Genomic DNA, 27050 nt, shown 5'->3' with positions numbered 1-27050 from the left:
GTCGTGGATCAGGAGCCGAAGAACGAGACGGAGCTGAGGCTTCAAAACAGCCCATAAATTATAAATATGAATAAACAACAAAGTTATTTATTTTGATATCATCCGATCACCCAGGTAACAGAGTTATGAAAATGTGTTCTCGGGCCAAAGTGAAGCCACTAATCATGTTTGACTACTTTCACATTTTTGCCGTTGGCTCCGAGGCCCCGCCCCTCTTTATTTGACCAATAGGATCGCGCTGTTGTCTGGAAGGTGCTTGTTTAACCGAGCTGGAGTTTGACCGCCGCTGTAACCGCTCAGGGTCAGACGTGTTTAGATGTTCAGCGTCTCTGGTTTCCATCAGCTGAGCCATTAAATAAAAAACCTTCAACCACCATCACAACAGAGTTTCCCTCTAATGAAATAACTGTGTGTGTGTGTGTGTGTGTGTGTGTGTGTGTGTGTGTGTGTGACCTTGTGGTAATGATGGAGTCTGATGGACTGTTTTATAAACACACTAATGGCTAATGGAGCTGTTGTGAGTCGGTGGCTAACGTCCAGATTTGAGTGTAGAACATTTATTGAATATCAGTATAATGATGATTGATCAGATGATTGATCAGATGATCAGTCTTTAGTTTCATTAAACGTCTTGAGCTTTATGCACAGATGAAATGAAACATGGAGAATATTGTTGCCTTGGATTCAGTGAGTGATGCTGTGAGCTGTGCAGTCTTTCATCTTGTAGTTAGTTTTATTTTGAAAAATGAACGTTTGCCGAATTCATCACGAGCGGTTCCTGTTTGCTGTGTTTCATAGTTCGTTCTGATAACGATCATTAGATTTCTCTCACACAGGAGAAAAGCTAAAAACGTGATAATTCTCAGGCAGGTTCTGCAGATATGAGGATGTTTTATCTCTGGTGGTTTCTAAACAGGTTAAATTACGTTTGTGGAACCAGTGACGCTGAACATTTAATATTTAGTTTTCTTACGAGTTTGGTGAGACGTCCTCCAGCGTCTCAGTGTGATGACATCAGCAGTTCAGAAATAAACACAATAGATTATAACTTGAGCCATTGAAAAATTAATTGGATAAAAATCAAAACTAAAATTAGCAAGGGACCAGAGTAATGATACTTATACACAAGTATGTCTAATTTCCTGTTATGGTGCTTTTAACCTTTTTATATAATCGTCAAGAGGAGATCTTTTGTGCATTCCACAATCAGGGGATTGAAATAAAGTATTTAGTTGTGATGATGATATTGTAAACCTTAAGTTAAATCAGTTTATTTCCTCACTGGGCAGATGTGAGAGTGAAGAAACATCTGGCGCTGAGACGATCATGTGAGGATTCACATCAGTTCTGGATCGTTTCAGGAGAATAAAACAACTGCTCTGTTTTTTTTATATTAACAAAGGTGATCAGGTTCAAATATGAGGTTGCGTCACCTTAAATGTTCTCCTCTCCGTTCAGAAAGGATGGTCCGATGTTTCCTTTGCCAAAGGAGATAAGATAGGAAGCACTGAAGCTCCTTCTCCTTTCATTTAGAGAAATAAACACTTCTGGATTATTTCACTCAGTTCAGTCTGAACCTTCTTAAGAAGAACAGCGCCGTGGTCTTTTCACCTGCAGCGGGGCGAAGCTGGGTTTCACAGGCGCAGGGCGAAGGGATCACGCCGTGGGCCTCGCAGCGTGTTAGCATGTTAGCGTCGGAGCTGTTAATAGCACAGTGAGATGGTTTACAGTGGGTTGTAATTACAGAGGCAGACACAGTAAAGTGAAAGTGTCCTTGCTGGAGTGGTTCACAGTTCACTGTGTTCATGTAATTACAGGAAGTGACACAACAATCAGACACAATTAGATGGTTATTGTTTCAGCAACACAAAGAGTCACTGTCTCACTTCAAAGGGACAGTCTGCTGCTTTTATTATCTGTTTGTAACTGAAGAACATTAAGAATTCAATGTTTGTTCTACACACGTGTTTCCTCAACGCTCCACACAAAACGGTTTTGTGTGATTAATGTAATTGGAATGTTAAGATAAATTATCAGTGACATGATGCTTTCTCCTACTGAGATAAAATAAATAACAGACATACACTCATCCTCCAGTCATCAGATCTTTTCTTTTTTACATCTTCAACATCAGATTGTCTTTTTCCCGCCGTGATAAAAAAGTTGCCGCGTCAGGAAAACATTGGTTTGACAGAAGTGACCTTCACAGAGCTCGACATCAGCAAAACACAAACCTCCCATTTATTTCACCTCCTTTTCTTTTAGTTTTTCTTCTCCAGCTCTGATCAGCAGGTTCTGATTCTCACTCAGTTTCATCTCTGCACCTCAAACGTCTCAAACAAGTGTTAATATAATCAAGATGAGTCTAGATGAGTCTAGATCAGCCCCAAGTCCCAACTCAACTGGACCAGTCCAGACTCTGTCCAGATCAGGTCGGACTTGTCCCAGTATAGACTCAGTTCCAAGTCCCAAGTTTAGATCAGTTCATAGTCCTGACTCAGTCAGACTTAGTCTTGATCCGGTCCAGAAGATGTTAATCAGTCACTAATATGTTTTATTAATAGTTAATATAATCAGTATATTGTACAGTCTCCCTCTGAATGTCTTTACATACAGGGCACACTAACTCCTCCCCATCATAAACCCCCCCCCCCCTCCCCTCTCCATCACCCCATCTGCATCCACCTCCCCCCTGTGACCCCGTGTTACCCCCTCCTCACCCCTCCATCTCTCTGACTGAGCCCCTGTTTGAATCTCAGGCTCCAGTAAACACCAGGACAAAGACACATTGTGCTGCAGTTTCCCGCTGGTTTGGGTGGTGAGAGCTGCAGGGTGGTCTGCTACGAGCTGGAGGAGATGGACAGAGCAGAGCTGGAGGAGGATGGATGTTGTATCTTCTCCTTTTGTCAGTTATTAAACACCTGCAGCTGTGTTACATGGGTCCATCGGTGTTTCCAGTGGGTTCGATCTCCTGTGAGAAGAACTGACTGAGAGTCACAGCTTCAACTGTCACAACCAACTCCAGTTGAAGAGTGAAGCTGAACTGAGATCAGTTAAAAAGACTCAGAAGTTATTAAAAACCAGAGTTTATCTCCAATATTCAGCAGGAAACTTTTAAAATATGAAGAATTCTGAACAGAGTTTGGTGGATTTGCTACAGCAGCAGCTCTTCTGCTTCAGGAAGCAGAGGATCATGGGTAATATCCAGTGTTCAGTTGTGTTTCAGTTCCGTGGGACATTTCCTGTAGTTAGTTTGTGAAGCAGCAGCAGCAGCAGGTTGTCGGGTCCGACTCGTTCACACAACAGGAACATGTGGGGAACATCCAGGCGAGGGGCGGAGCCTTGGTAGAGGCGGGCGGAGCCTGTAGAGCAGCAGGAGGCCGGACATGACGTATAAACTCTGCTGTGGAAAGATCAGTGTTGTTGTTTACAGCTCATCCACACCGGCGTCGGCCCTCATCACCAAAAGATCTGGAACCTCCTCGTGTTTCCAAGTTGACGTCTTCGTCTTCTACGTGTACGGCTCCTCTTCTTCATCCTGAGAGATTTGAGTTCTTCCAGCTTCATGTCCGTCACGTGTTAGAAACCTCATCAACACGTCCACTCGCTCACGCTGACATTTTACGAGGAGGCTGCAGTAAAAGATCCAGATAATGTCTGAAGCAAGTGACTCAGACGTTTCCATTCTCACCTACAGAACCAGAACATTTCAGGGAAATATCCGGAGTGCAGGTCTGAGAACAGCTGTAGTGTTGAAACTTGTGTGGCTGAGTGACTGGAACTCTCCTTCTTCTCTGGTTTGTTCATTATGACGATCTGAACAACGCAGCTTGACTTAGCTCTTAGTTTTTCCATTTATACAGAACTCGCTGCTGATCTTTGTGTTTCAGACGTTGGAACACGTCGACTCTGGGACTCGTACGAGCCTTTCATCAGCATTTTAATGCTTTGAACTTTGTGCACATTTTAAACATTAATCAGGAATGAAAATAATCATTAGCTACAGATCATAACACACACACACACACCTACGCACACACATAGTCACACAAACGCACATACGCACACACACACACGCACACAGTCGTTGGTTCAGTGAGGTGATGGATGGTTCAGTGAAATCTTAGTCCAGTTAGAGAAACTCTATCTGTCCCCACTGTCTGCCCAGCTGTCTGTCGTCCACACACACACACACACACACACACACACACACACACACACACACATGAAACACACACTCTCTCTCTCTCCGGTCCATCTGTCGACCTCTCCTCTCTCTCGTTTCCCCCTCAGCTCAGCGGGCTAATTAACTAATGTGCTGATCTTTCAGTGCCTCTTTGTGTTTCAGTGTGTGTGTGTGTGTGTGTGTGTGTGTGTGTGTGTGTGTGTGTGTGTGTCACGGGGTTAATTGTTGAACTTACTGTACGTCTCTGCCAGCGAAGTGAAAACTTTATTATCCATCCATTCATTCAGTAGAAAACGTCCCTTCTTCTGCTGCCTCATTCGAATCAGTCAGTCACATGACGTCTGTTCGCCGCCGTTCTCCGAGAGTCGATCTGAAAGTCACCGTGCGGAGGATTTCTTTCGTTTCATCAAACCTCCAGGACGTCTCCTGAATGACACTACAAGAGCTTCTTCTTCAGATGTTTTAATGACGCTGCTGAGAGAAGCCCAGACCTCCACCGAGGACGATCTGTCTGAGGCGGTTTCATCTGCTCCATGTGATTTATTCACCGACGCTAGAATTAACAAGATGGGACAGAAGATTACAGCAGTTTGTTTGTGAGGACAAATTAGAGCTGTCACTGTTGATATTTAAAATTCAGATTACTGCTCACATATCAGGACTGAACACAGACGGCACTTTTCTTCTGGACTCAAAGGCAATTTAATTTTTTATCTTTAAAACAAACTGAGGAAACAAAGAAAATTCAAACAAACCTTAAAACAAGTTATTCCCCTGGAAGTCATGGGTCGATAAAAGGTTGTTATGGAAACCATAGAGTGTAACTATCAGAGTCAGAGTCTGTAGCAGTGATGGTGGAGCGGAGCCGTGGTGCAGAGATCCTGCAGATACACGCGTTCCCCGAATCCACCAATCAATTTAACAGGTTTTCAACATGTTTCCTCTGCTAACATGGAGGAGGTAGAGAATCTCAGCTGATCAGTTTTATAGTTTTGAATCAGGATCTTTGGTATTTGGATCAGGTCGCGTCTGCAAAATAAAATGTGTCAGATTGAGGCTGGATGCACTTTTTGTGCTTTTAGTTTGAAAAAGGCGTCAACTCTGCTTCAGATGCACCTGGTGAGTTTTAGAGCGTCTGAAACAGAGAAGTTTGGAAACTTTGCTTTTAGTCTGGACGAGCAGAAACGTAGATGTTTTCAAACGATGACGTAGACTCACAAGCTCTTGCTGATTGGGTCACAACGTAGCCTTCTCTGATTCGTCAGGCTCCTGTCACATGACGTCCTTCCAGAGTAGAAAACAATGTGGAGAGTCAATTACAATCTGTTTAATTACAATAGCAGTTTACACCGACACACACACGGCCCGTGAACGTGAGTGGTCACGTGGTCAAAGTCGACTCTGCCATGTACAGGACATAGAAGGGATGGAAATGCAGTTTGTCTCTGATCCCTGATGTGAACATATAAGATTTGCATGTTCAGGCGTATTAGTGTGGACGGGGATCGTTTTACTTTGAAAAAGTCGTATTCAAATGAAAACGCAGTATGAATGCAGCCTTAGTGTCTGCAGCTGTAATTTCAAAGTGTCGGATCAATATCACATCAGATTCTGCATCAGCTCGATATTAAAAGAAGTAGATCAGGATTACGCCCCAAAGAAACTGCTGCATCATGGTTGAGGTGGTTGTGCAGATGCAGATTTGCAGTGTTATGTAACATTCTGTGTGTGTGTGTCTGTGTGTCTGTGTGTGTGTGTGTGTGTGTGTGTGTGTGTGTGTGTGTACATGAACACAGTCACATGATAACCTGCTGGTGCGACGGTGGATTTCTTGCATCACATTGATCCCTGAAAAACATCAATTTCCACAAACTTCAGAGAGATGAAAACGTTCCGAACGAGACGAGAAACAGGAACGCGTGACAGGGGGAAGTGAGTCGAGAGCGTCTCCCCGCTCAGCGTCTCACGTTCTCTGGTATCGATCAGTGTGTGCGAGCTGAAAACAGGAGGATGATGTGGAGCAGTTCAGCTGAGAAAACACACGCAGCAGGAATTTTAATGTGAAACCTGCAGCGAGACGCTTTTCTGCTGGAGGGTGACAATCCTCCATTTTGTCTCGTTCAGGACGGCAGATTAAGATTCAGCTTTCAGAGGGTTTCTACCTCACAGCGATGGATGGTGTGTGTGTGTGTGTGCGTGTGTGTGTGCGTGTGCGTGTGTGTGTGTAATCAGAGCTGTCAGTCAAACGTAAACAGAGGAGAAACGGCTGCCAGGACGAGAGTGAAGTTTCCATCCAGCTCAGTTACTGAAGCTTTATGAGAGAATCAGTGAGAAGACAGACGCAAACAGATCAATAACTCTATCTGCCTCCATCTCGCACACACACACACACACACACACACACACACAGGGTTCCTCTGACAGAGATTAGCTGTGTGTGTGTTTTGAGTTTCTGGTAAATAAGTCTGTAGGTTTTCTTCAAAAGAAGCTGATGAGGAATTTTCTAGAATAAAAGCAGCGTCTGGACGTTTTCCTGAAAAGTTCTGGAGGTTCAGGAAGCGAGAGCCCAAAAGTCCGAGTCGGTCGCTTTGCACATTTCCGAAGCTTTTCCCGCGGCCACTAACATGACCACTAACATGTGATCTCAGTATGTAGATTATTTGTGATGCATAGTTAAACCTTCTTCTTCATCCTCCTCCTCCTCCTCCTCTTCTTCACTGACAGTAACGTTCTCCTCTCTGTTTCTCCACAGTCATGATCCACTGAGTCGACCCTTCGTCAGACCTGCAGCCAGCTTTCTCCTCCTCCTCCTCCCCTCCTCTCCTTCTCTCTCCCTCCCTCCTCTCCTCCTCCTCTCTTTATCCGCCATGTTCTCCTCCTCTCCTCTCCTCCTTGTCCTCCTCACCCTCCTCCTCCTCTCCTCCCCCCTCCTCTCTGCCCCGGCTGCTCCCCCCCCTCCCTCCGCGGCGTCGGGCCGGGCGGCGTACCGGGCGTTCGACACCTCCCTCACCCACCTGACCGTCCACCGGCGGACGGGCGAGGTGTTCGTCGGCGCCGTCAACCGAGTCCTGAAGCTGTCGGCCAATCTGACGGAGATGAGGAGTCACATGACCGGACCCGTGGAGGACAACGCCAAGTGTTACCCCCCGCCCAGCGTCAGGGCCTGCGCTCACCGGTCTGTGTGCACCTGTCTCACCTAACTACACCTGTCTCACCTGACTACACCTGTCTCACCTAACTACACCTGTCTCACCTAACTACACCTGTCTCACCTAACTACACCTGTCTCACCTAACTACACCTGTCTCACCTAACTACACCTGTCTCACCTAACTACACCTGTCTCACCTAACACACGTCACCTGTCTCACTACTCCTGTCTCACCTGTCTCACCTAACTACACCTGTCTCACAACTACACCTGTCTCACCTAACTACACCTGTCTCACCTAACTACTCCTGTCTCACCTGTCTCACCTAACTACACCTGTCTCACCTAACTACTCCTGTCTCACCTGTCTCACCTAACTACACCTGTCTCACCTAACTACTCCTGTCTCACCTAACTACACCTGTCTCACCTGACTACACCTGTCTCACCTAACTCCCACCTGTCTCACCTAACTACTCCTGTCTCACCTAACTACACCTGTCTCACCTAACTACACCTGTCTCACCTAACTACACCTGTCTCACCTAACTACACCTAACTACACCTGTCTCACCTAACTACACCTAACTACTCCTGTCTCACCTAACTACACCTAACTACACCTGTCTCACCTAACTACACCTAACTACACCTGTCTCACCTAACTACACCTGTCTCACCTATCTACACCTGTCTCACCTAACTACACCTGTCTCACCTAACTACACCTGTCTCACTTGTCTAACTTCCTACCCGTCTAACCCCTCACCTGTCTGTCCTCAGGCTGGAGTCGTCAGACAACGTGAACAAGCTCCTCCTGGTGGACTACACGGGGAACAGGCTGGTGGCGTGCGGCTCCATCTGGCAGGGGGTGTGTCAGTTCCTCCGACTGGAGGATCTCTTCAAACTGGGCGAGCCGCATCACCGCAAGGAGCACTACCTGTCGGGAGCCAGGGAGGCTGATGGGATGGCAGGTGAGCTGGGTCCAGATGGAGAATTAGTTTTTCTTTACAGGCTTGATCTTCATTATCAAATGTCTCCAAATGATAAAATAGTCAAAGTTCGTTCTATGTACAAAGATTCTTTGGATCTTCAGACTGACGCACATCAGATCTGTTGTATTTTACCATATAACACTTTGGTTACAGTGTTTTATAAATGAACTGAAACATTTCTGATTTACGAGGCTTTAAATTGTGTCGGCACAAAGATTTAATGGACGATTAAAACTGAACGTCTGGTTAGAAAACAAAGAAAAACACTGAAGAGAAGAAAGATGTTTCTTAAAGCCTCCGTGTCTCAGAGAGTTAAGACACAAACTGAAAAAGACACCATTTGCATGAGGCCTCCGTCCATTTGACATAGAATGACACAAGTGTAATTACATGTTCATGGCGTCATGATGAACGTCCTCAGAAGAACAAACGCTGTTGTTTTCTAAAGTCGGAGGCTCCGGCTGCAGCTTCACCTCCGTCAGCTCCGATTTTCTGCTGATGTCACGAAACAGAAGGAAGAACAAAGCTGCAGCGTTTGTTGTCAACTTTGTTCGTGAGAAGCTGCGGAAACGTGTCGACCTGCACTCGTCAGTCATGTGTCAAATATATATTTGACAGGTTTTTATGCAGGATCAGCTGCTGCACATTTTACTTTGAACAAAAACCGCTGAAGGATGATTGACACCCGACAACGTCTCACTGAGCTCCTGTGGTGGAAGACGTCTGACGGATTCATTCCACAGCTGGAACCTTGATTTTTATATAACAAATGAAATCTATCAGCAATAAGTTTTATAAAATAATAATCTGTTAAATTTTGAGCTAAAATGTAAAAATATTTCCGTGGTCTTTGAGTCAAACATAATCATGAAGAAGATGTTTGAGGAACAACGTCAAGTGAACGACGACCAGTCTCACAGCGTTTGCTGAAATATCTGTGTTTTTGAACAGAGAACAATAAACAAGGAAGTTGACTGAGAACTTTGTTTTCGCTGAAAATGAAAACTGTAAAGTGTCAGAAGGAGCACTTCCTTCTTTTTTATTAACCAGCACATTAGAAAAACACAATAAGTCACACATGGAATAACCAACAAAAAACAACCGCAGGGTTTTTCTGTTCAGTCATAATTTAAGAGTTAATGTGCTAATTATGACAAGATTTCACAGACACATCCAACACGTCACAATGATGTGATGTTTTATGTCCAAAGGGTCAAAGGTCAACTTCACTGTGACATCATAATGTTCAGGAACAGATGAGGAGGCTGACGATGGTTATTTTGATTCTAGCTTTTTTTAAGACGTCACCACAGGATTTTAAAAATGGATTCAAATGGAGACCCATGAATTGAGAAATTGATTAATTCAGTAAAAAGGTAGGAGGAGCAGAAAGGATGATCATCCAGTCACTTGTGAACATCTGTCCTCTGCAGGTGTGGTTGTGGGAGAGGACGACTGGACAGCTGACCCCAAGAGGAAGAAGCCGATGAAGGGCGGCAGCCGCCTGTTCATCGGCGCCGCCATCGATGGGAAGTCGGAGTACTTCCCTACGCTGTCCAGCAGGAAGCTGGTGGCGGACGAGGAGAGCGTCAACATGTTCTCGCTGGTCTACCAGGACGAGTTTGTGTCATCCCAGATCAAGATCCCGTCAGACACGCTGTCCCTCTACCCGGCCTTCGACATCTACTACGTCTACGGCTTCTCCAGCCGCACGTACGTCTACTTCCTGACGCTGCAGCTGGACACGCAGCTGACGCAGATGGACGCCGGTGGAGAGAAGTTCTTCACCTCTAAGATCGTCAGAATGTGTTCCAACGACACTGAGTTCTACTCGTATGTGGAGTTTCCTCTGGGCTGCACCAAGGACGGCGTCGAGTACCGATTGGTCCAGGCCGCTTACAAGCAGAAGCCGGGGCGGCGGCTCGCCCAGGCGCTCGGCCTGTCGGAGGACGACGACGTCCTGTTTGTTGTCTTTTCTCAGGTAAATAAACTTTTCTGTGACTTGTTGGGTGTTTTTTTTTTTAAGGGGGAGTGCCTTGCTCTGGGGCATCTTTGGGATTTGAACCAGCGCCGCTCAGACTCTGTTTATCTTCTCAGGGTCAGAAGAATCGCTCCAACCCGCCCAGAGAAACCGTCCTCTGCCTGTTCACGCTCCATAACATCAACCTGGCCATGAGGGAGAGGATCCGCTCCTGTTACCGTGGAGAGGGACGCCTGTCGTTGCCGTGGTTACTCAACAAGGAGCTGCCCTGCATCCACACGGTGAGTTAACCACCGAACCACGAACCGTGCTGGTGACACCTAGTGGGCGGAGACATTATGTTTTCAGGTTTTTTCGTGTTTGTCTAAATGTTGTGAACACGATATCTCACAAACACCGCGATGACAGTTGTTCCAGTTTGGTACAAACATTTCCTTTGACTCAAAGATGAACTGATTAGATTTCAACGGTCAAAGGTCAAAGGTCACGGCGACTTCCTATTTTTGTGAATATAATATGTTATAAAAACCTGGAGGGACTGAACTGGTTGGTGGAGGAATACAACCTCCAGATTCATATCCACCCAATAATTTCCATTTTTCCGAAAAAAATCATCAGGAACTATTAGTATTATAAAAGTGACAGAGGCGAGAAATTAAAAATAATTAAAAATAAAATTCCCGCAGGTAAAAGAAACGGAAACGTCTTCTTCAGTTTTCTGCCCCCGTGTTTTTCCCTCAGCGGATCATGGTTTGGCCCGAGGCTTCCTTCAGGCTGCGACGCGCACACACGTGCATGCGCGCGTACACACACACACACACACACACACACACACACACACAAACTCAGGGTCTCTGACAAATCTTTTCATTTGCATTGCTGCGTGAAGACAAAACGTAACGCAACATGTGAAACCAAGAGGAGTGTGTATGTGTGTTTGTGTGTCTGCAGTGAGGTTATTTCAGGTTGGGAGGTAGATGTTCTTATTCATGGCGGTAATGGCCTGCAGTGGTAACCATGGTAACCAGGCAGGGAAACCCGCCAGGAGACGAGTTTCGGGGCCCACGCTCGGATACGAGAGGGGGAGGGGAGGTTTGCTCCCAGCAACCAATGAACCGACCGACCGACTAATCAACCAACCAATCAGCATCAAGCTAATTGCCCGTGTTACTGTAGTAGTGTGTGCGTGTGCGTGTGTGTCTTGAAGGCAAAGTAAAACACAGACAGGAGGAGGCGGGGCCTATGTCCAGACTGACCTCCTTCTTTTATCATAAACAGCGGGGGGTGGGGGTTGTCCTTCAGGTCCTCTCTGCTGCACGCACACACTGTCACACACTGACACACACACACACACACACACTTGTACATTTGTGAGGACCCTCAATGTGACGTCTGATTGAATTGAAACATTTTTGTAAAACCAGCTGAAATGGAAGTGAAACGCTCGTCTGTTCAGTCTGAGTATTTGCACGTGATTAACAATAATGATGACACAGGCATTCGATGCGTCCGCTTGAGTTCTCCCTGTGCACGTGCACTTTCCTGCGCTCCAGCTTCAGCTCAAATAGAGGAAGGTAATGAAAATGATTTATAATGAAAATGAATGACTTGAATCTGCTGGTGTATGTGCACGGAGGTCACTCTCACATGCAACCGATTCAAGTGACGTGTGCACAGACTAAAGAGTGAACGTCCTCACAGGAGAGAGAGAAGTGAAACTATGAGGTCTGACTGTCTGCATGTTCTGTAACAACGTTATTGATCAGAACAGGAGCAGGCGGCTAATAGCAGCAAATAGCTCTGCACACATCCAGTTAGAGATCTTATTATGATGAGAAATGTAAAGATAAAATCATTTCATTATGAGACTGGGGACAAGTTAGAATACGGTGAGCCGCCGCAGTCAAGATAATTAATGGGAAACACTGAAAGTTCATAGAACCTCTTAAAGAACCAGTTAAATCTTCTTCAGGTCCAACAGAATCTTCTGCAGAAGCAGATAAATGGTTGTGTGGCAGGTGAGAGATTGAAAATGAAACACGGGCTGTGACGTGGAGAAAGAAGTGACATGTTTAAAACATGGATCTCAGATGCTTTGGTTCTGTGGTCGTGAGGAGATGTTTCACCAACTCGTCTCATGACGTCCTCACTTTGAACATGAAGCCCCGCCCACTGCTGCTCTGTTGTATAACTTCTGTTCTGTTTATAGAATCTCCCGGCTCGGCTGGTTTGGGTGTAGAACTGAACAAAGTGACCACTCTGCAGCTTCAGTTACACTGTGAGGAGAGACAAAGCCAACGTACACAGCGTTTTACTGGAACTATATTTACCCTGAGTGAAACCTGAGCTCAGGATCAGCTGATCTGAGTCCTCGTAAATACAGTAAAACAAACCTTTCTGTGTGATTCAGAGTTTCCACCCTGTTCTGATGCATCGAGGCCTTAACCCGCTAATGACAGGGTGTTAGCCACCTCCGTGTGTGTGTGTGTGTGTGTGTGTGTGGGTGTGGGTGTGTGTGTGTACCCTGTAATAAACCTGCCCCTCCCTGTTCTATACGATCTCTTCACAGAAACATAAAACCCTGAGATGTACCTGTCTCTGTGCTCAGACCCTGATGAAGTGTCCAAGCCTCCGTTCACACCTTCATGTGATTTGAAGATCTCGTAGAAGATTAAACATTAAACGGTATCTTAGTAACGCCCGAAGATCATTTTAAATAATCATTCGGACTCGTAGCCTGACATTCAGACCAATCAGCGAGTGCCTGTGTGTTCGCTCTCGCAGATGTTGCTGCTGATGTGAAGAAGTTTGTTGACGGTGACATTTCAAACAGATTTAAACTTCCTGAATGTGGATCTGATTGGTCGTCAGTTTGTCCTCTAACATCCAGAGGCATTGTGGGTTTTCGACTGTTGATAACTTCTCCTGGAAACTGGAAATGAAAGACAATCAGACTCAAGGATGAAAGGTCAAGGGTCAAGTTCAATATGACCTCAAAGATACATAAACCTGATCCTCGCTGAAAGTCGAGTCTCTGGATCTTAATCACTGTTCTTCTGTTTCCACAGCCGAAGCAGATCGGAGACGATTTCTGTGGTCTGGTGTTGAACCAGCCGCTCGGAGGCCTCAGGGTCATCGAGGGACACCCGCTGTACGAGGACCGCACCGAGGGGATGGGCGCCGTGGCGGCCTACACCTACGGAGAGCACACGGTGGTGTTTGTGGGAACCCGGAGCGGACAGCTGAAGAAGGTAGGAGCAAAGGATGGAGTGAGGAATGAGAGGAAATCACTGGTGGATTTGCCCACGCTGTAGTTTCTGTGTGATTCTGAGCAGAGAAGATTTTTGTGGCTGGAATGTTTTGTTGCTGCATGAATCTGTCTCTTTGCTTTCTGGTGTTTCTGAAGGAGAAAAGCTTGAGAGAATATTGTCTCATTCAGGTTTAAATCCACGTTGCTCTTTTGGTTTTCCTCTTGCTGAAGGAAGGAAAGTGGCTGAGCAGTCGGTGTGTAGAGATCAGTCCCCCGATGAACACCAGGGCTTTAGTTTGTTCTTTAATTTAACGATTCAGACTCAGACTCTCTGTGACTGGAGGTTTTAATGGAAACTGGATCATGTTCTGTTTGAAATGAACAAAGAGCCTCAGGAGGTGATGGAGGACGGACAAAGTGCACGAGTCCTAAGTCCTGTGTCCTAATTCAGAGGACTCTGGACCTAAACTTAAACCGGTCCATCTCTCCTTTGCGTCACCAGCTCGTCCCACTAACGCTGCATTATCTTCTGCTGCCGGTGTAGCTCGCTCTTTAGCTTTGTCAGCGATGAACCCTGGGATGGTTTGGTCCGAGCGGGATCCACTAGCTCCCTCGTTGGGTTTGAAGGAGCCTCTGGAGGATGTGAACCCAGAACTGGGACACGACTTCACGTTGGTCGTCTTCACACTTGACGTTTGTATTTCCAAGTGTTGGTTTGATTTGGACGCGTGATTCTTTCAGTATGAATAAGATTTGACTGAACAGATGACCAGCGTGACGTCGATTCTCCAGTTCAGGTTCTGTGTTCTGAGTCGAGCTTCACTGAACTTTGAAGAAACAGGTGAACACGGACAAATCAACAGGATGGAAACTGCACTAGTTTTCACTGACGCCCGAGCGACGTCCTCACTGATGAATCCGCTGGTTTTAGCTCATATATATCAGAAGCATCTGTATCAACGTTCATGTGAATCTGACAGATGATAAGAAACTCGTCTGTGATCCGACTGAATCATTAAATGTTCTTTTAAATTTTGGTCTTGTTGATATTTGAGTCTCACTCAGATCCGCTGACATGTAAAACTCTGGTGTTTCAGCAGCGGCTTCATGTTTGTTTATGTTCAGACTCCGGCGGTGACTCCACATTAATAATAATCGTAATAAGCATGAGAAATATACATAGCTGATAAATATTTCATTTCTTTTACATATTTTCGTCTGCTCGTGTTTTCCTCCATATGTGCTCAGCCTGCTCGGGGCTGCCTGCGGCTCTGTTGTTATTACTGTTATCTGGAGCTGAAAATAAGCCGAGTGCTGTTTTGAATTCATAACACAGCAAACACAATCTGTTCATGTCGCGGGTTTTATTCACAGACGGGACGGATGAACAGCAGAGAAGTGTAGAGCCTGATGTGACTGGAGTCTCTGCAGAGACGTTCTCGTCTGGTCTGAAGCTGCCGTCGTCTCGTCGGTGGCGAACAGACTCGGTTCATGTCTCGGCAAGCGGCAGAGTTATTCTCAGCGTCTGCTGCTGTCAGAAAAATGTCCCACTTAGCAGCGCGAGGTGTCTGTTTCCTGTCGTGGCGCCGCAGTCGCTGACAGAGTCGCCGTTTTCCTGCAGGACAGACTCCGTCCTCTCTGGAGGATTTAAGACTCGTCCCTCCACCGTCTGGATGAAACAAACACACACGATAAAGAACGATGACGAGCTGATGAAGAGCAGGAGGAACATTTTCAGTCTGGACCTGAAGGAGCTTTAATCTTCTCGTTCAGGAAACACGATCGTTTCTCGGAACATCAGCGTTTCAGCAGAATTCACCTCCAGTATTTTAGTCCTTTTGTCTTGTAAAATTTATTTATAAAAGAAAAACCTTATCTGATCTCCAGAGGAGGAACCCTCTTTATCTTATTGGCCTTTTCTCCATAGCGCCACCAACAGGACAATAAAACAGAACCTTCAAGTTCCAGCTCTTAGTTTGTGCAGAGAAAGAAGAAAGCATCAGTTTCCTCCTGACGGACCACAAACACCTTCATAAGTTTCAATAGAACCTCATGAAGAATCTTTAGAACCTCAATAGAACCATTTATTATGTCATGTCCAAAAGAATCTTCTTTAGACCCAGTAGAACCTCTGGAGGACATCGTGTATGGATTTCATATAAAGGTTGAATAACGTGTGATTTAGAGTTTTAGAAGAACCTGTATGGATCCAGTTCTAGAACCGGATCTTTAAGAACCTGTGATCAACAGATGTGTTTTAATGTTAAAGTGTCTGTGGTTCTTCAGTGAGGATCATTGTTCTTCACATTCTCCCTCTGGTTCCTTCCTAACAGAAGGAAACGTAACTTTTTGGTTGAACTGATTCTACACGTCCACACTCAGACTCATTAATCTGCATCTTCAGGAGTCATTAAAAATAAAAGATGCGTTTACAAGCCGCTCCTCTTCCTCCACATTTGACCGAACAATCATCTCCGTTTTCCAGCCTGTGAACGATGAATTTTAATTGCCTGGAAGCTAAAAATGGAGGCCGGCTGATGTGAATGGATCCTCTCGGCGTTCACCCCGCTCACCTCTCCTCCCACGCAGCTGCCGCTTTAATATTCATTCACACGGGGAGATGCTCCTCTGGAAGCTGACCTCCGAGTTGTGACGGATGGAGTGAGGAGCGATGGGAGGGAGGGCGAGGGAGGATTAGCCGGAGGAGGCGTCTGTGTAGTGAACGGATCGGTGGAAATCGCTGCTTGTGGTTTTAGATGTTTGGCTCAGTGTGACTCGGAGTTGGCGGAGGACACTTTCTATGTTTAGTGAGGCCTCCTCCTCCTCCTCCCCCTCCTCCTCCTCCCCCTCCTCCTCCTCCTCCTCCGCTCACTGAGACCAGGAATACCAAACTGCCCGAGGCTCAGCTGAACATTTGTGTTGGAATCTTCTCAGTCTCTATCGTTTATTTCATAGTTTCACAAAACTGAATTTCAACATCTGATTGGATGATTTTCTACATTCATATCTATATTTCTGTCTCTAAAACGTTTCCATCCTCTCTGACCTGAACCAACCTCCGACCAGCGACTCTCTGCTCAGCTGTGGTGTCTGGCCCTCACACGTCCGGGGCTTATGGGAAATGGTGTTTCATCAGAGGCCGTGTGGTGGAATCCACAGATGTGTTGTGCAGACAGACAGTTTGTCGAGTGGAAGGAACGAGAGCAGCGGCTGCTTCACCCACAGTCGGTGATTTCTTGATCCGTCAGATCAGCCTCACTCAGATCATCGATCGGTTGTTGTTTTCATTTTTCCACTGGCTTCGCTTCTCGGCTCTGAGCGTTCCTGTGGTTTCGCTCAGAGCCGATCGGACTCTAATGAATTTAATTAAGGAGACGAGGTTAAAGTGGAAACTAAAAACAGAGACGCTGTCCATCGCCAGGTTGGAGGAAACACACGCACGCACGCACGCACGCACGCACGCACGCACGCACACACACACACACACAGACAGAGGAGAAACTCGGCTTAGATGAAGTTATTGTCAATAAAGGTTTCTTTTCCAGGAGCTGCCAGAGTGCTGCTGAGCAAGGACTCCATGAACAAAAAGAATAGTGAGTCAGTGTCTCCAGTAGATACGAGACACGCGACCTTTCATCTGAACAACCATCAAACATTTATAACCAGTGTTAACGTGAGTCAGTCTTTTGGTCTGATTCAGTCGTCAGGACGGGTTTTTCAGGACGTGGCTGATAAATGGCGTCACGTGTTCCTGCAGTTTACAATCAGTGGGTCAACGTGCTGCAGCCGGCGACTGTCGCCCGTCTGTCCTGATGTGATTTATTATTCTAACGTCGTTGAATAAGGGAACCAGGTCTCCACGGTTTCCAGGAAGGAGATTAACCTGATGTCCTGCTCATGGAAACATGTACGTGGGCTCGTGTTCAGCTACATGTGATCAGGACAAAGACAGACTCAGGAACATCAGGGCAACAGGATGAAGTTAAAAATACACAGCGGTGCATCATCAGGCGCAGAGTTACAGCAGCTTTTATCATCGTGCTTTTATTCTCCGTTAAAAGCAGCAGAGTTTGTAGTGAAAGCAGCGACGAACAGACTGAATCACTGTGACACTGAAGGAAACACATTGAGATTCTGAATGAAGTGTTGTTTAAGTGGATTTCTGCCTGTTGTCACTTGGGCAGGAAATGGTGTTGCACCAACACCAGCGAACATCTGGCTTTTGTCTTCAGTGTGAATGGATACGATTTTCACTCACTCCCGGGTCAAAGGACTCTGCAGCAGACACAGGGTTTTTACGGCTCAGGTCGGCAGTGAAGGAAACGTGACACACGGGTGAAGGTGATCATTTGTCAACACAGCGAGGGGAGAGGGAGTTTGTGACATTGAACATGATGCACTGGGAAATAAATCAGAAACTCCTCTAGTGGCAAATGAGTCAATCTCCTTTTTTCAGCGGGTATATATCTGCTCATCTCTGTGTAAAATCGACAGCCTCATTTGGTTGCCACGGTAACATCATGATGGTATCACTAGCAGCATCAGCACCTTCAGGCGCAGTACTCCACAGTACTCTACAGTACTCCGCAGTACTCCACAGTACTACAATACTACACACTAGTTCAAATGCACCAAATGGTTCAAACATATCGTCGGTGGTGAAGTCTGCAGCGATCCTGCACTCACTGAATATAAAAACATATGTTTCGTGTGTGTGTTGTCAGATGTGAGTCATGGCTCCGAGGAGTCAGACGAGTTTGGACTCAGATCACAGCAGCTGAATCTGAACATGTTTTCATGGCCTGAGGTTTTCAGATGATTTAAATCCAGATATATTCTGAAGCAGCAGAATCTTTGGATGAGGCGAAGTTGTTTCTGTCCAGCAGCCGGTCGAGTGTCTCTGGGACTCGAGCCCAGTCGACCTCTAACAACATGATCACATCAGCTGTGACTGGACGCTGGAAGCTTCACAGTGGAACCTGCCTGCGTCACGTGAGCGTGGGTGTGAACCAGCAGCTCTCGGTCCAAACACTGAAACTCCACCTGCAGACGATCACTGTGTCGTCGGCCTCCTCCACATGTGATGAAGACGTTAAGACGCTGTCGTTCATCATCGTGTGACACGGCTGATGTCATATTTACTTTATGAACAGTGTTTATGTTTGTGAAGCAGCTGAACTTTGACCTCAGGGTTCATGTGAACGGGGGGGGGGGATATATATAAAGGGATGAAGGGAAACAACCCGTTCTTACAAAATTATGACAATTTAACAGAAATACAGATTTCTTTTCTGACTTAATTTTTATAATATTGTAGGTTAAGGATTCTTTCATAAATTGACTGTTGTAACTTAACTTAACTCAAATTATAACTTATAACAAAAACCCAATAATTGGCCGTGATATGGAGATTTTATTCTGTCGGTGTTATTGCCCTTTTTTCATAAATATGATTAAACTTTGTAGATTATGTTTTATTCAATAATATATTTGACTCTTTTTAATTTCCACTGAAATTAAAAGCAAAACTTAATCAATTAAACCGAACCTAATTATGTTCGAGCAGAATTAAATCAAAACAACCGACGTGCAAAGAGAGAAAACAGGAAAAAAAGGTCAAACAGTCGAGCGAGGGAACAGAGCGGTAGAAGAGAAGAAGACTGACAGATGGATGGAGGGAAAGCAGCGGCACAGACGGAGATAAAGTCAACAGAGAGTCTGAGTTATGACTTGTTGTTTTTCAGGACCCAGCGAGCGGCAGCGTCTCAGTGAGGACGAACACTGACGCTCGCTGTGGTGGGTCTGAACGTCTCAGCAGTAACTAAGAATTATGGGCTTTTCCTGTTTCCTCAGAGAGAGAGAGAGAGAGAGAGAGAGAGAGAGAGAGTCGCAGGTTAAATTCCTCGTTAAACAAACATCAGATTTTATCTTAAAGGACGATTTTGGCTTTCTCAGTCCTGTAGTTAATGTAAACTACAAACTGTGAACGCCTGTAATTTATCAAAAGAACGAACATCCAGGATCTGAGTTGTCGACTTTAGGCCCCGAGTCGAGTCCTCAGGTTTTACACAGCTTTCATCTGTGAGCCTGTGAAGCCTGTGAGACCAAACCCAGGGAAAACCGAGAGCGTAGCGACGTTAAACTTTCACCTGCGTCGTTCCAACCAGCCGAGACTCGGGCGGCGCCATCAGGTCGTCTGTCCGTGTTGTGATGCAGTAACTGGTCACCAGGGGGCGCTGACTGCGACTCTGATGGTGAATAATCTCGCTCTGATGTGAACGCCAGGAGAAAAACCAAACACATCTGGAAAAGGTGCGGAGAGCGTCAACAGTAGCAGCTGGTCCGAGTGGATGCAGGAGGAGACGTCGGGGAACAGATGATACGTTTCAGCTTTTCGTTTTAAAAACTCACCGCGGTTGCTATGGTTACGCCTGCGGTGAAGAGTAGACGATCTCTACTTCCTGTTAACGCCACATGACCAGTGTACGGGAACGGTCATGTGACGTGTGGGTCGGTGTGGAGGCGGTAGTTAAAACCCGCTGTCGTATCAGTCACCGCGGCAACAGCAGCAAACGATTTCCTACACATCAGAGTTGTTCTTGTATCAGCTGATTTGACAGCTGATTGGCTCAAAGGGACGTGATGTCATCAGCTTTTAGGAGAGAACGAGGCGACAGGACAGGAAGCAGGAGGCGGCATGGGGGGGGGGTCCCAGGAGGATGGGTGTGTGTGTCTGTGTGTCTGTGTGTGTGTGTGTGTGTGTGTGTGTGTCTGTTCTGCTGCCAAAACAAACAGGCCTGAGGGGAGAGAGGAGACACGGTGCACTGACCGCACCTCCCAACACACTCTCTCTCTCACACACACACACACACACACACACACACACACACACACACACAAACACACACAGTTTCTGACAGACGTGGAGGAGGTTGGTGCTTCTCACAGTAACATCATATAAACACCTGTAGTTTCTTATTTCCAGTAGTTCTGCTTTGTTTCGTCTCTCTTCCCGAGCACGGAGGAGAAGAACTCCGAGTACACACAGAAGCTTCCGTCCTCTTATGAATCTAAAGTTGAGTACAAGTGTCCGAAGTTCTCCGGAGTTTCTCCTGCCAGCGACTTCGCGAAAAACGCGTATCATGTCCGAATGAGCTCATGTGCGTCACAGCAGGAGGTTATCTGGAGGATTCATCACGAGTGGGCGGGACGATAAAAACAAGACCACACAAATATCCCCCCCCCCACCTGAACACTTGTGAACGCGTCGGAGCGGAGAATCTCCTGCTGGGTTGTTTGTGTCTGAAAGACAAACTACAGAGACAGTCCGAACCCCACTTTGCGGACGTCCTCCCTGAGTTTGTCCCTGAAGTAAAGACACGAGACGTCAGATCCGATCAGCGACTCGTTGCTCTCAGAGTCTAATGGATGTGCGTTTTTCCGTCCGATTGACTAATGGTGAAGTTTCATACAGAAAAACTGATAAAATATACTTTTTTAATCTTCTTTCCTCTGCAGATTTTGCTCAAACTGACAGACTGAAAGCTTTTCCTTTCTTTAAAAGAACGACCACCCCCCCGCCCTCCTCCTTTTTCCATTAGCACAAAGTGAATTAGCGGAGATGAGTCAGCCAATCAGCTGTGGCATTCAGAGGGAACAGAGCCATTATTGGCTAATGAGACGACGGGGAATTAAAGCTTTTATTCTAATGACAGTGATGTCTGTTTGTAACCGAGCGGCTGCACCTGCTTCACTCTTCTTCCAAACATCCTCTTCTGTCTTTCTCTTTTCTCTCCTCTTTCCGGCAGTGATGGGAGGATGGATTCACGCAGGCAGGAGGGAAATTAATCTGCTGATTTCAATTCATAGAGTTGATTATTATTAGAAGACGCCTGCACCTGTTTCTGTCTTTTGACTCAAATCTGGAGAGGAACCAAACCCACAGTGGGTTTGAGAAGCTGCTCATAAACCAGTTTATAAAGTCACTGAGGAGACGGCTGCACCTGCGTCTCACCTGTGGAGACAACATTCATCCTCTCGCTGTTTCCAGCTTCACCTGCAAACACTCGATGAAACTGAGACGAAACCCAGAGCAGGGAATCGCAGGTGAGGGAGACGATAAGACATAAGTAGAGAGGTGGAGAGAAGTTTCATTTCTACGTAAATTGAAAGAACGAGAAAACTCTTTAATAAAGAAACTTCGTACAAATCTGTTCGTACGACCGGCTCTCGCCTGTGGAGCGTCTGAAGTTAACTCCTCCCACTGACTCACAACATTTGGCAGAAAAACATCCTCGGGATTTTTATTAGTTTTAGGAGTTGGCAGTAATTACACAGCGGCTTTGACCTTCTGACGCAGATTGTTTTAAAAATACTGAATAAAATCACAGTTTTTTTCGAACTTTAAATACCTACAACATTCACTGAAGGCAGTGTGGGCGGAGCCGCGTGGGCGGAGCCAGGTTTGGTAAATCTGTGGATGCAGGAGGTGAAATGAAGTCGACAGTTTTGAGTCACAGCTTCAGAAACATGTTCTAACATCACAGACAAAACTCTGAAGCAGCTGTGACGCTGTCGCACGCTTCTCTGGACTTGAAAACTAGTTTCCTCTCGTTCCTTCCTTTTCCTTTTCTCCTTCTCCTCACTCGCTTCAAACGCTCGACATCTAACGAGTCTGCGACAATTAACTATTTATTCATTAAGATCAAAACACAACAAAGACACAATATGAGAAATTAAGAAAAACAATAAAGCAGAATGATCCTTCAACACGTGATGATAACGTGTCATGTGATGAAATAATGACGCGTGAATTATCAATTCACAGAGATGAAGTCAACCAATGGCTGCCTGGTAGGAGATGAATCTCAAACCTGATTGGCTGCTTTAATCGGTCTCTGACCTCGATGCGTTTTCTTCTTCTTCTCTCGTCTGGATCTTTGTTACAAATCGAACTAAACTCGGAGGTTAATTATCACTGAGGCTCCCGGCCAATCACACACTGTCTCAGCGGGGAGGGAGGCCATTGATTGGATAAATGTTGGGGGAAGGAATTAAAGTGTGAGCTTGTCTCTCACACACACACACACACACACACACACACACACACACACACACACACACACACACAAAATAATCAGTGATATTTCAAGGTTGGATATTAACTGAGGTTGATTGGCGTGTGTGATTGGAGGAGGAAGCTTCACACCTGGGATCACCACACACACACACACACACACACACACAGTTTGGTAGGGACCAGCTGGTGTTTTTGTTTTTATTGGCTGTAAATTGAATTAGATACGATCGATAGTTGCTGGGGCAACAGAGAAATCAACCCGGACTCCACCCCCTCTTTCCACCTTCCCCCTCAGCGATTTGGAAACAGCAGATAGCCAATCAGATACTTTGTGTGTCTGTGTGTGTCTGTGTGTGTGTCAGAATATTCCAAGAAATCTCGGTGACATCACTTCAGCTTCAGGTCTGTTTTATCAAGACCGGCTGAACCCGAGGTCGCTGCAGTGAGGTCGCTCTCTGAAGCCGTTCCCACCTCCTCCCTCCTGCAAATAAACAACAGGAAGCTAAATAAACACACGCACACAAACAGAGTTCTGCTGAGGAGACGACAGTTTACGTCTAGTTTCCAGGTTCACTGCCCCCCCCCCCCTCGTGTGTTTGTATAAAATAACTGTTCTGGTCTGAGTGTGTTAACATGGTTCAGATCATCAGAGACGCCTGAACTGTTTATTACGAATCATTGAGAAGAAACACTCGTATTTTAAAAAGTGTCTCAACAGAGAGTCAATGCAAAGACCTGATTTGTTTCTGAAGAGCTGTAAAGACAGTGACCACATTTACATGGACACAATATTCTGAGAGAAACCAGTTAACACAATAACCTGAATAATACACTGTAACGTAAACATGTTCTGATTATAATCAGATTATCCCCTGTAACATGTAAACTGAAATATGAAGGAAATACCCTGTTAGAACCTACTGTAAACATCATAATCTGCATAATGTCTGATTCTGAATAAGGTCGAGATATAAATCTGTGTCCATAAGTTTAATTATAAATAAGTTAAGGCCACTAAGGCTCATACCTCCACAGCAGACTCTTCATGAAACCACATTTAAATTCACTCAATCTGTACCAAATTACACACACTCACAAATATCAGTTCTGTGAATGTGTCGTCTCATTTCATCGGTCTTTAAGTGCAGCGCGTGAAGGGGGCGGAGCCTGAGTTGGGACACGGTCGGTGTCGTCGAGATCTAAAAGTTTTTTGAGTCCGTCGTGGTTTCGTCTGCAGCTTCAACAGCCGATCGTGAATAAATTAACGTCTTCAGCTCCAGGTTATCGTCAGAAATGCTGAGTCATTGTTTATGACAGAGGATCCCAATCTGATTACACTTGTTCAGTGACACACACACACACACACACACACACACACACACACACACACACACACACCCTCTAATAGGCTCTAAATGGATCAGGGAGAACAGGCCGAGTCTGAAGCCTGGGACTAGATTTATGTCTCCACCTGGACAAACTGGAGCAGTCAGGGGCCAAGCAGCTGCCCATAAATCGTGTGTGTGTGTGTGTGTGTGTGTGTGTGTGTGTGTGTGTGTGTGTGTGTGTGTGTGTGTGTGTGTGTGTGTGTGTGTGTGTGTGTGTGTGTGTGTGTGTGTGTGTGTGTGTGTGTGTGTGTGTGTGTGTGTGTGTGTGTCACAGTGCCAGGGGCTTCAATTTAAAATGGGCTGATGGTTCTTTCTGGCAAGTCAAAGCATTGTTCTCTTTGGGTGAATGAGAGGCTGTAGTGTGTGTGTGTCTGTGTGTGTGTTGATTTGTTGGCCTAAGGTTTCGTTTTCACGTTTACATGCATTTGTTGATGTATTCTTTACTCCTGTGTGTGCGTGCGTGTGTATTGGTGTGTTTTTTTATAAACTAAAGAGTGGGTGTGGTTTGGCGTGCAGAAATCAATGAGGTGTTAAAACGTCAACGTACAGTACTAACTGTGTGTGTGGGTGTGAGAGAGAGAGAGAGTGTTTCCAGATGTGTTAGTTAAAAGCAGATGTGGGATCAGCTCCTGTGATGAAGTTGGAACCTGCTGTCGCTTGTTAACGTCTGCATTCGCTTATTTAAATAATCATGGTTATAATTTCAGATTTGAATCTTTCCACAGTCGTAGTTTTGCTCTGGTAAATGCATTAAATGCAATTTAGGGAAACAAGTCCGACCGCAGAGCCTCCGTTTCCAGAGACGTCGTCAGATAAACATCCACAGATGCTGGGTGAGTGTTTCCAGTTCGGTCAGGTCGACGCGTCCGCCGAGCGCGATGAGGCCGGTTGAGTTTGAGTTGTGGTGATTTCACCGTCACCTGCTGTGATCGGTGGGTTTCACGGTGCGGACCACAGCGACCTCCTGTATCTCTGTCACCTCCCTGCTCCTCCTCACTCTGGAGCCTCGAGGTGTAAAGAGAATAAAGTGTCTTTTTCCTTCTGCTGCGTTCTTATCAGATCTCTGTGAAATCAGAAGTCAAACACGTTTCTGCCGGTCTGACGGAAACATGCTGACACCAGCGACTTCACCGGCCCACAGGCCTGTTTGAGAAATGGGAGATTTTCTCTTTTGAGCCCAGATTTGAGTTTATATTTATTTCATTTAGTGTTGAATTAAAGCGGCTGAATTGACTGTGACCTCAGTATTTTACAGACAACTAATCCTGGATCACTGTGATACTGAAGGAAACTTAGAAACATCCAGGTTCTCTTTGGAGTTCTGCCCAGTGATGGAAACACTGTGGAAGCTGCTGGAAGCTTATGGCTCATAAATACCCATGAACGTTATTGTTTTTTATTTCTCAGGAACAACGTGCAACAGCCATTTCTTTTTTCTCCGCATCATGCAAAATGCAACGCGGGCAAGACGTCGAGGTGTGAGAGCGTCTGGAGTGCTCCTAACATCAAACACATGAAGAAGAGGTTTAATTACCTGCGTTCATCTGCTTTTTCTGACGCTGAAGACCTCATGAAGCTCTGCAGGTTTCTCTGCTGTCTGGGTGATGTCATCACCAGGAAGTGATGTCACACTGAATCACATCAACATGTGTCTGTGTTCAGCTCTGACTCAGGCATTGTTCTGAGGAGGAGGCTGGTGTTTGAGTCTAATTCACCTTTAGCAGAACCTTTGTCCCCCTCCTCACCTCTGCAGCGCCCCCTGGGGAACACGCACACACTACATAGTTAAAGTTAATCTATGGGTTTTTTCCAGTAAAAGGACATAAACCCCCTGTGAGCAACACAATTGGAGTCATGATGGAGTGGAGGCTCTTTCTGTGCTCAGGGGCTTTCTGTGCCCTGTGTGTGTGTGTGTGTGTGTGTGTGTGTGTGTGTGTGTGTGTGTGCATGTGCGTCTCGGTTGTTAGTGTGTCGTAGAGCTAACGTGTTTGAACCTGCCACAGAGCACAGTAATGATTTACTCTGTTTACCTAACTGTTTGACCTCGGTGTGTGTGTGCGTGCGTGCGTGCGTGCGTGCGTGCGTGCGTGTGTGTGTGTGTGTGTGTGTGTGTTTCCTGTAATTATTTAATGTGGTGGCTGGTGTAACTCTCTCTCTCTCTCTCTCTCTCTCTGTATAGTTTAGCTGCCACAGTAATGAATGCAGATGTTTAGGAGGCACCTCTAAACACCTGGTACCTCTGTGTGTGTGTGTGTGTGTGTGTGTGTGTGTGTGTGTGTGTGTGTGTGTGTGTGTCAGTTCCTGCAGGAACCACATTCGACCAATCCCCACATGATTCATGAAAGCCTGTAATTTCCTCCCACTTGAATTATTTCTGGAAAAAGTTAAAATCAGAGGAATGTTTCTGAGATCAGCTCCTTCGTTCACCAGCTCGTCCACATCTGGATGTTCGGACATGTCACCTGAGAGTGAAACACAACGAGTCGACCAAATGTCTCCAAACCTCTCCCACCTCAAACAGACACTGAAATGAAACGACATATAAAGACACAACAGTGAAAAACAGATGCTCCTACACACGTGCACACACACACTCTGCATCCATCACTGGTGTAATTAAGTACTTTTATCATGTACTCTACTTAAGTACGTTCTTCTCTTGTACTTTTCTGTGTTTATCCAGCAGCTCGTTCTTTAATGACACGATTATAGATGATCAAAGAAACACAGTGTGAGCTGGAAGAGCAGAAATCAGTTACCCAAGTAATCTGAGTACCTGACAGAAAATCTATTGGATCACATTTCGTTTATTCATTTGATTGTTTCAGCTTCTAAAATGTGATGATTTTCTGCTTTGACAAAATATTTTGAACAGTTTAAAATTCAGAGGGCTCATTTTGCAGTGAAGTACTTTTACTTTGAGTACCTTGATTACTGATTACTTTTCCTGAATACATTCACATACTCTTTCTGAGATAAATGCAATATTTTTACTTTAACAGGAGTGTTTTTAGTGTGTG

General features: G+C 45.7%; 1 protein-coding gene across 1 annotated transcript in view; it reads left to right on the top strand.

The window, feature by feature from the left end:
• Window positions 1-27050, top strand: part of plxna3 (plexin A3) — a 72504-nt gene that overhangs the window by 10847 nt on the left and 34607 nt on the right. Inside the window, 5 exon segments of the mRNA XM_047340418.1 lie at window positions 6939-7361; window positions 8121-8311; window positions 9766-10313; window positions 10430-10594; window positions 13382-13564. Coding sequence (XP_047196374.1) covers window positions 7054-7361; window positions 8121-8311; window positions 9766-10313; window positions 10430-10594; window positions 13382-13564 — 1395 coding nt within the window. The 5' untranslated portion in view covers window positions 6939-7053.

Source organism: Hippoglossus stenolepis, chromosome 6 (genome assembly GCF_022539355.2).
Source record: "Hippoglossus stenolepis isolate QCI-W04-F060 chromosome 6, HSTE1.2, whole genome shotgun sequence".
NCBI lineage: Eukaryota > Metazoa > Chordata > Actinopteri > Pleuronectiformes > Pleuronectidae > Hippoglossus > Hippoglossus stenolepis.
The sequence above is the reverse complement of the archived record's forward strand: the minus strand, read 5'-3'. Positions and strand labels throughout refer to the sequence as shown.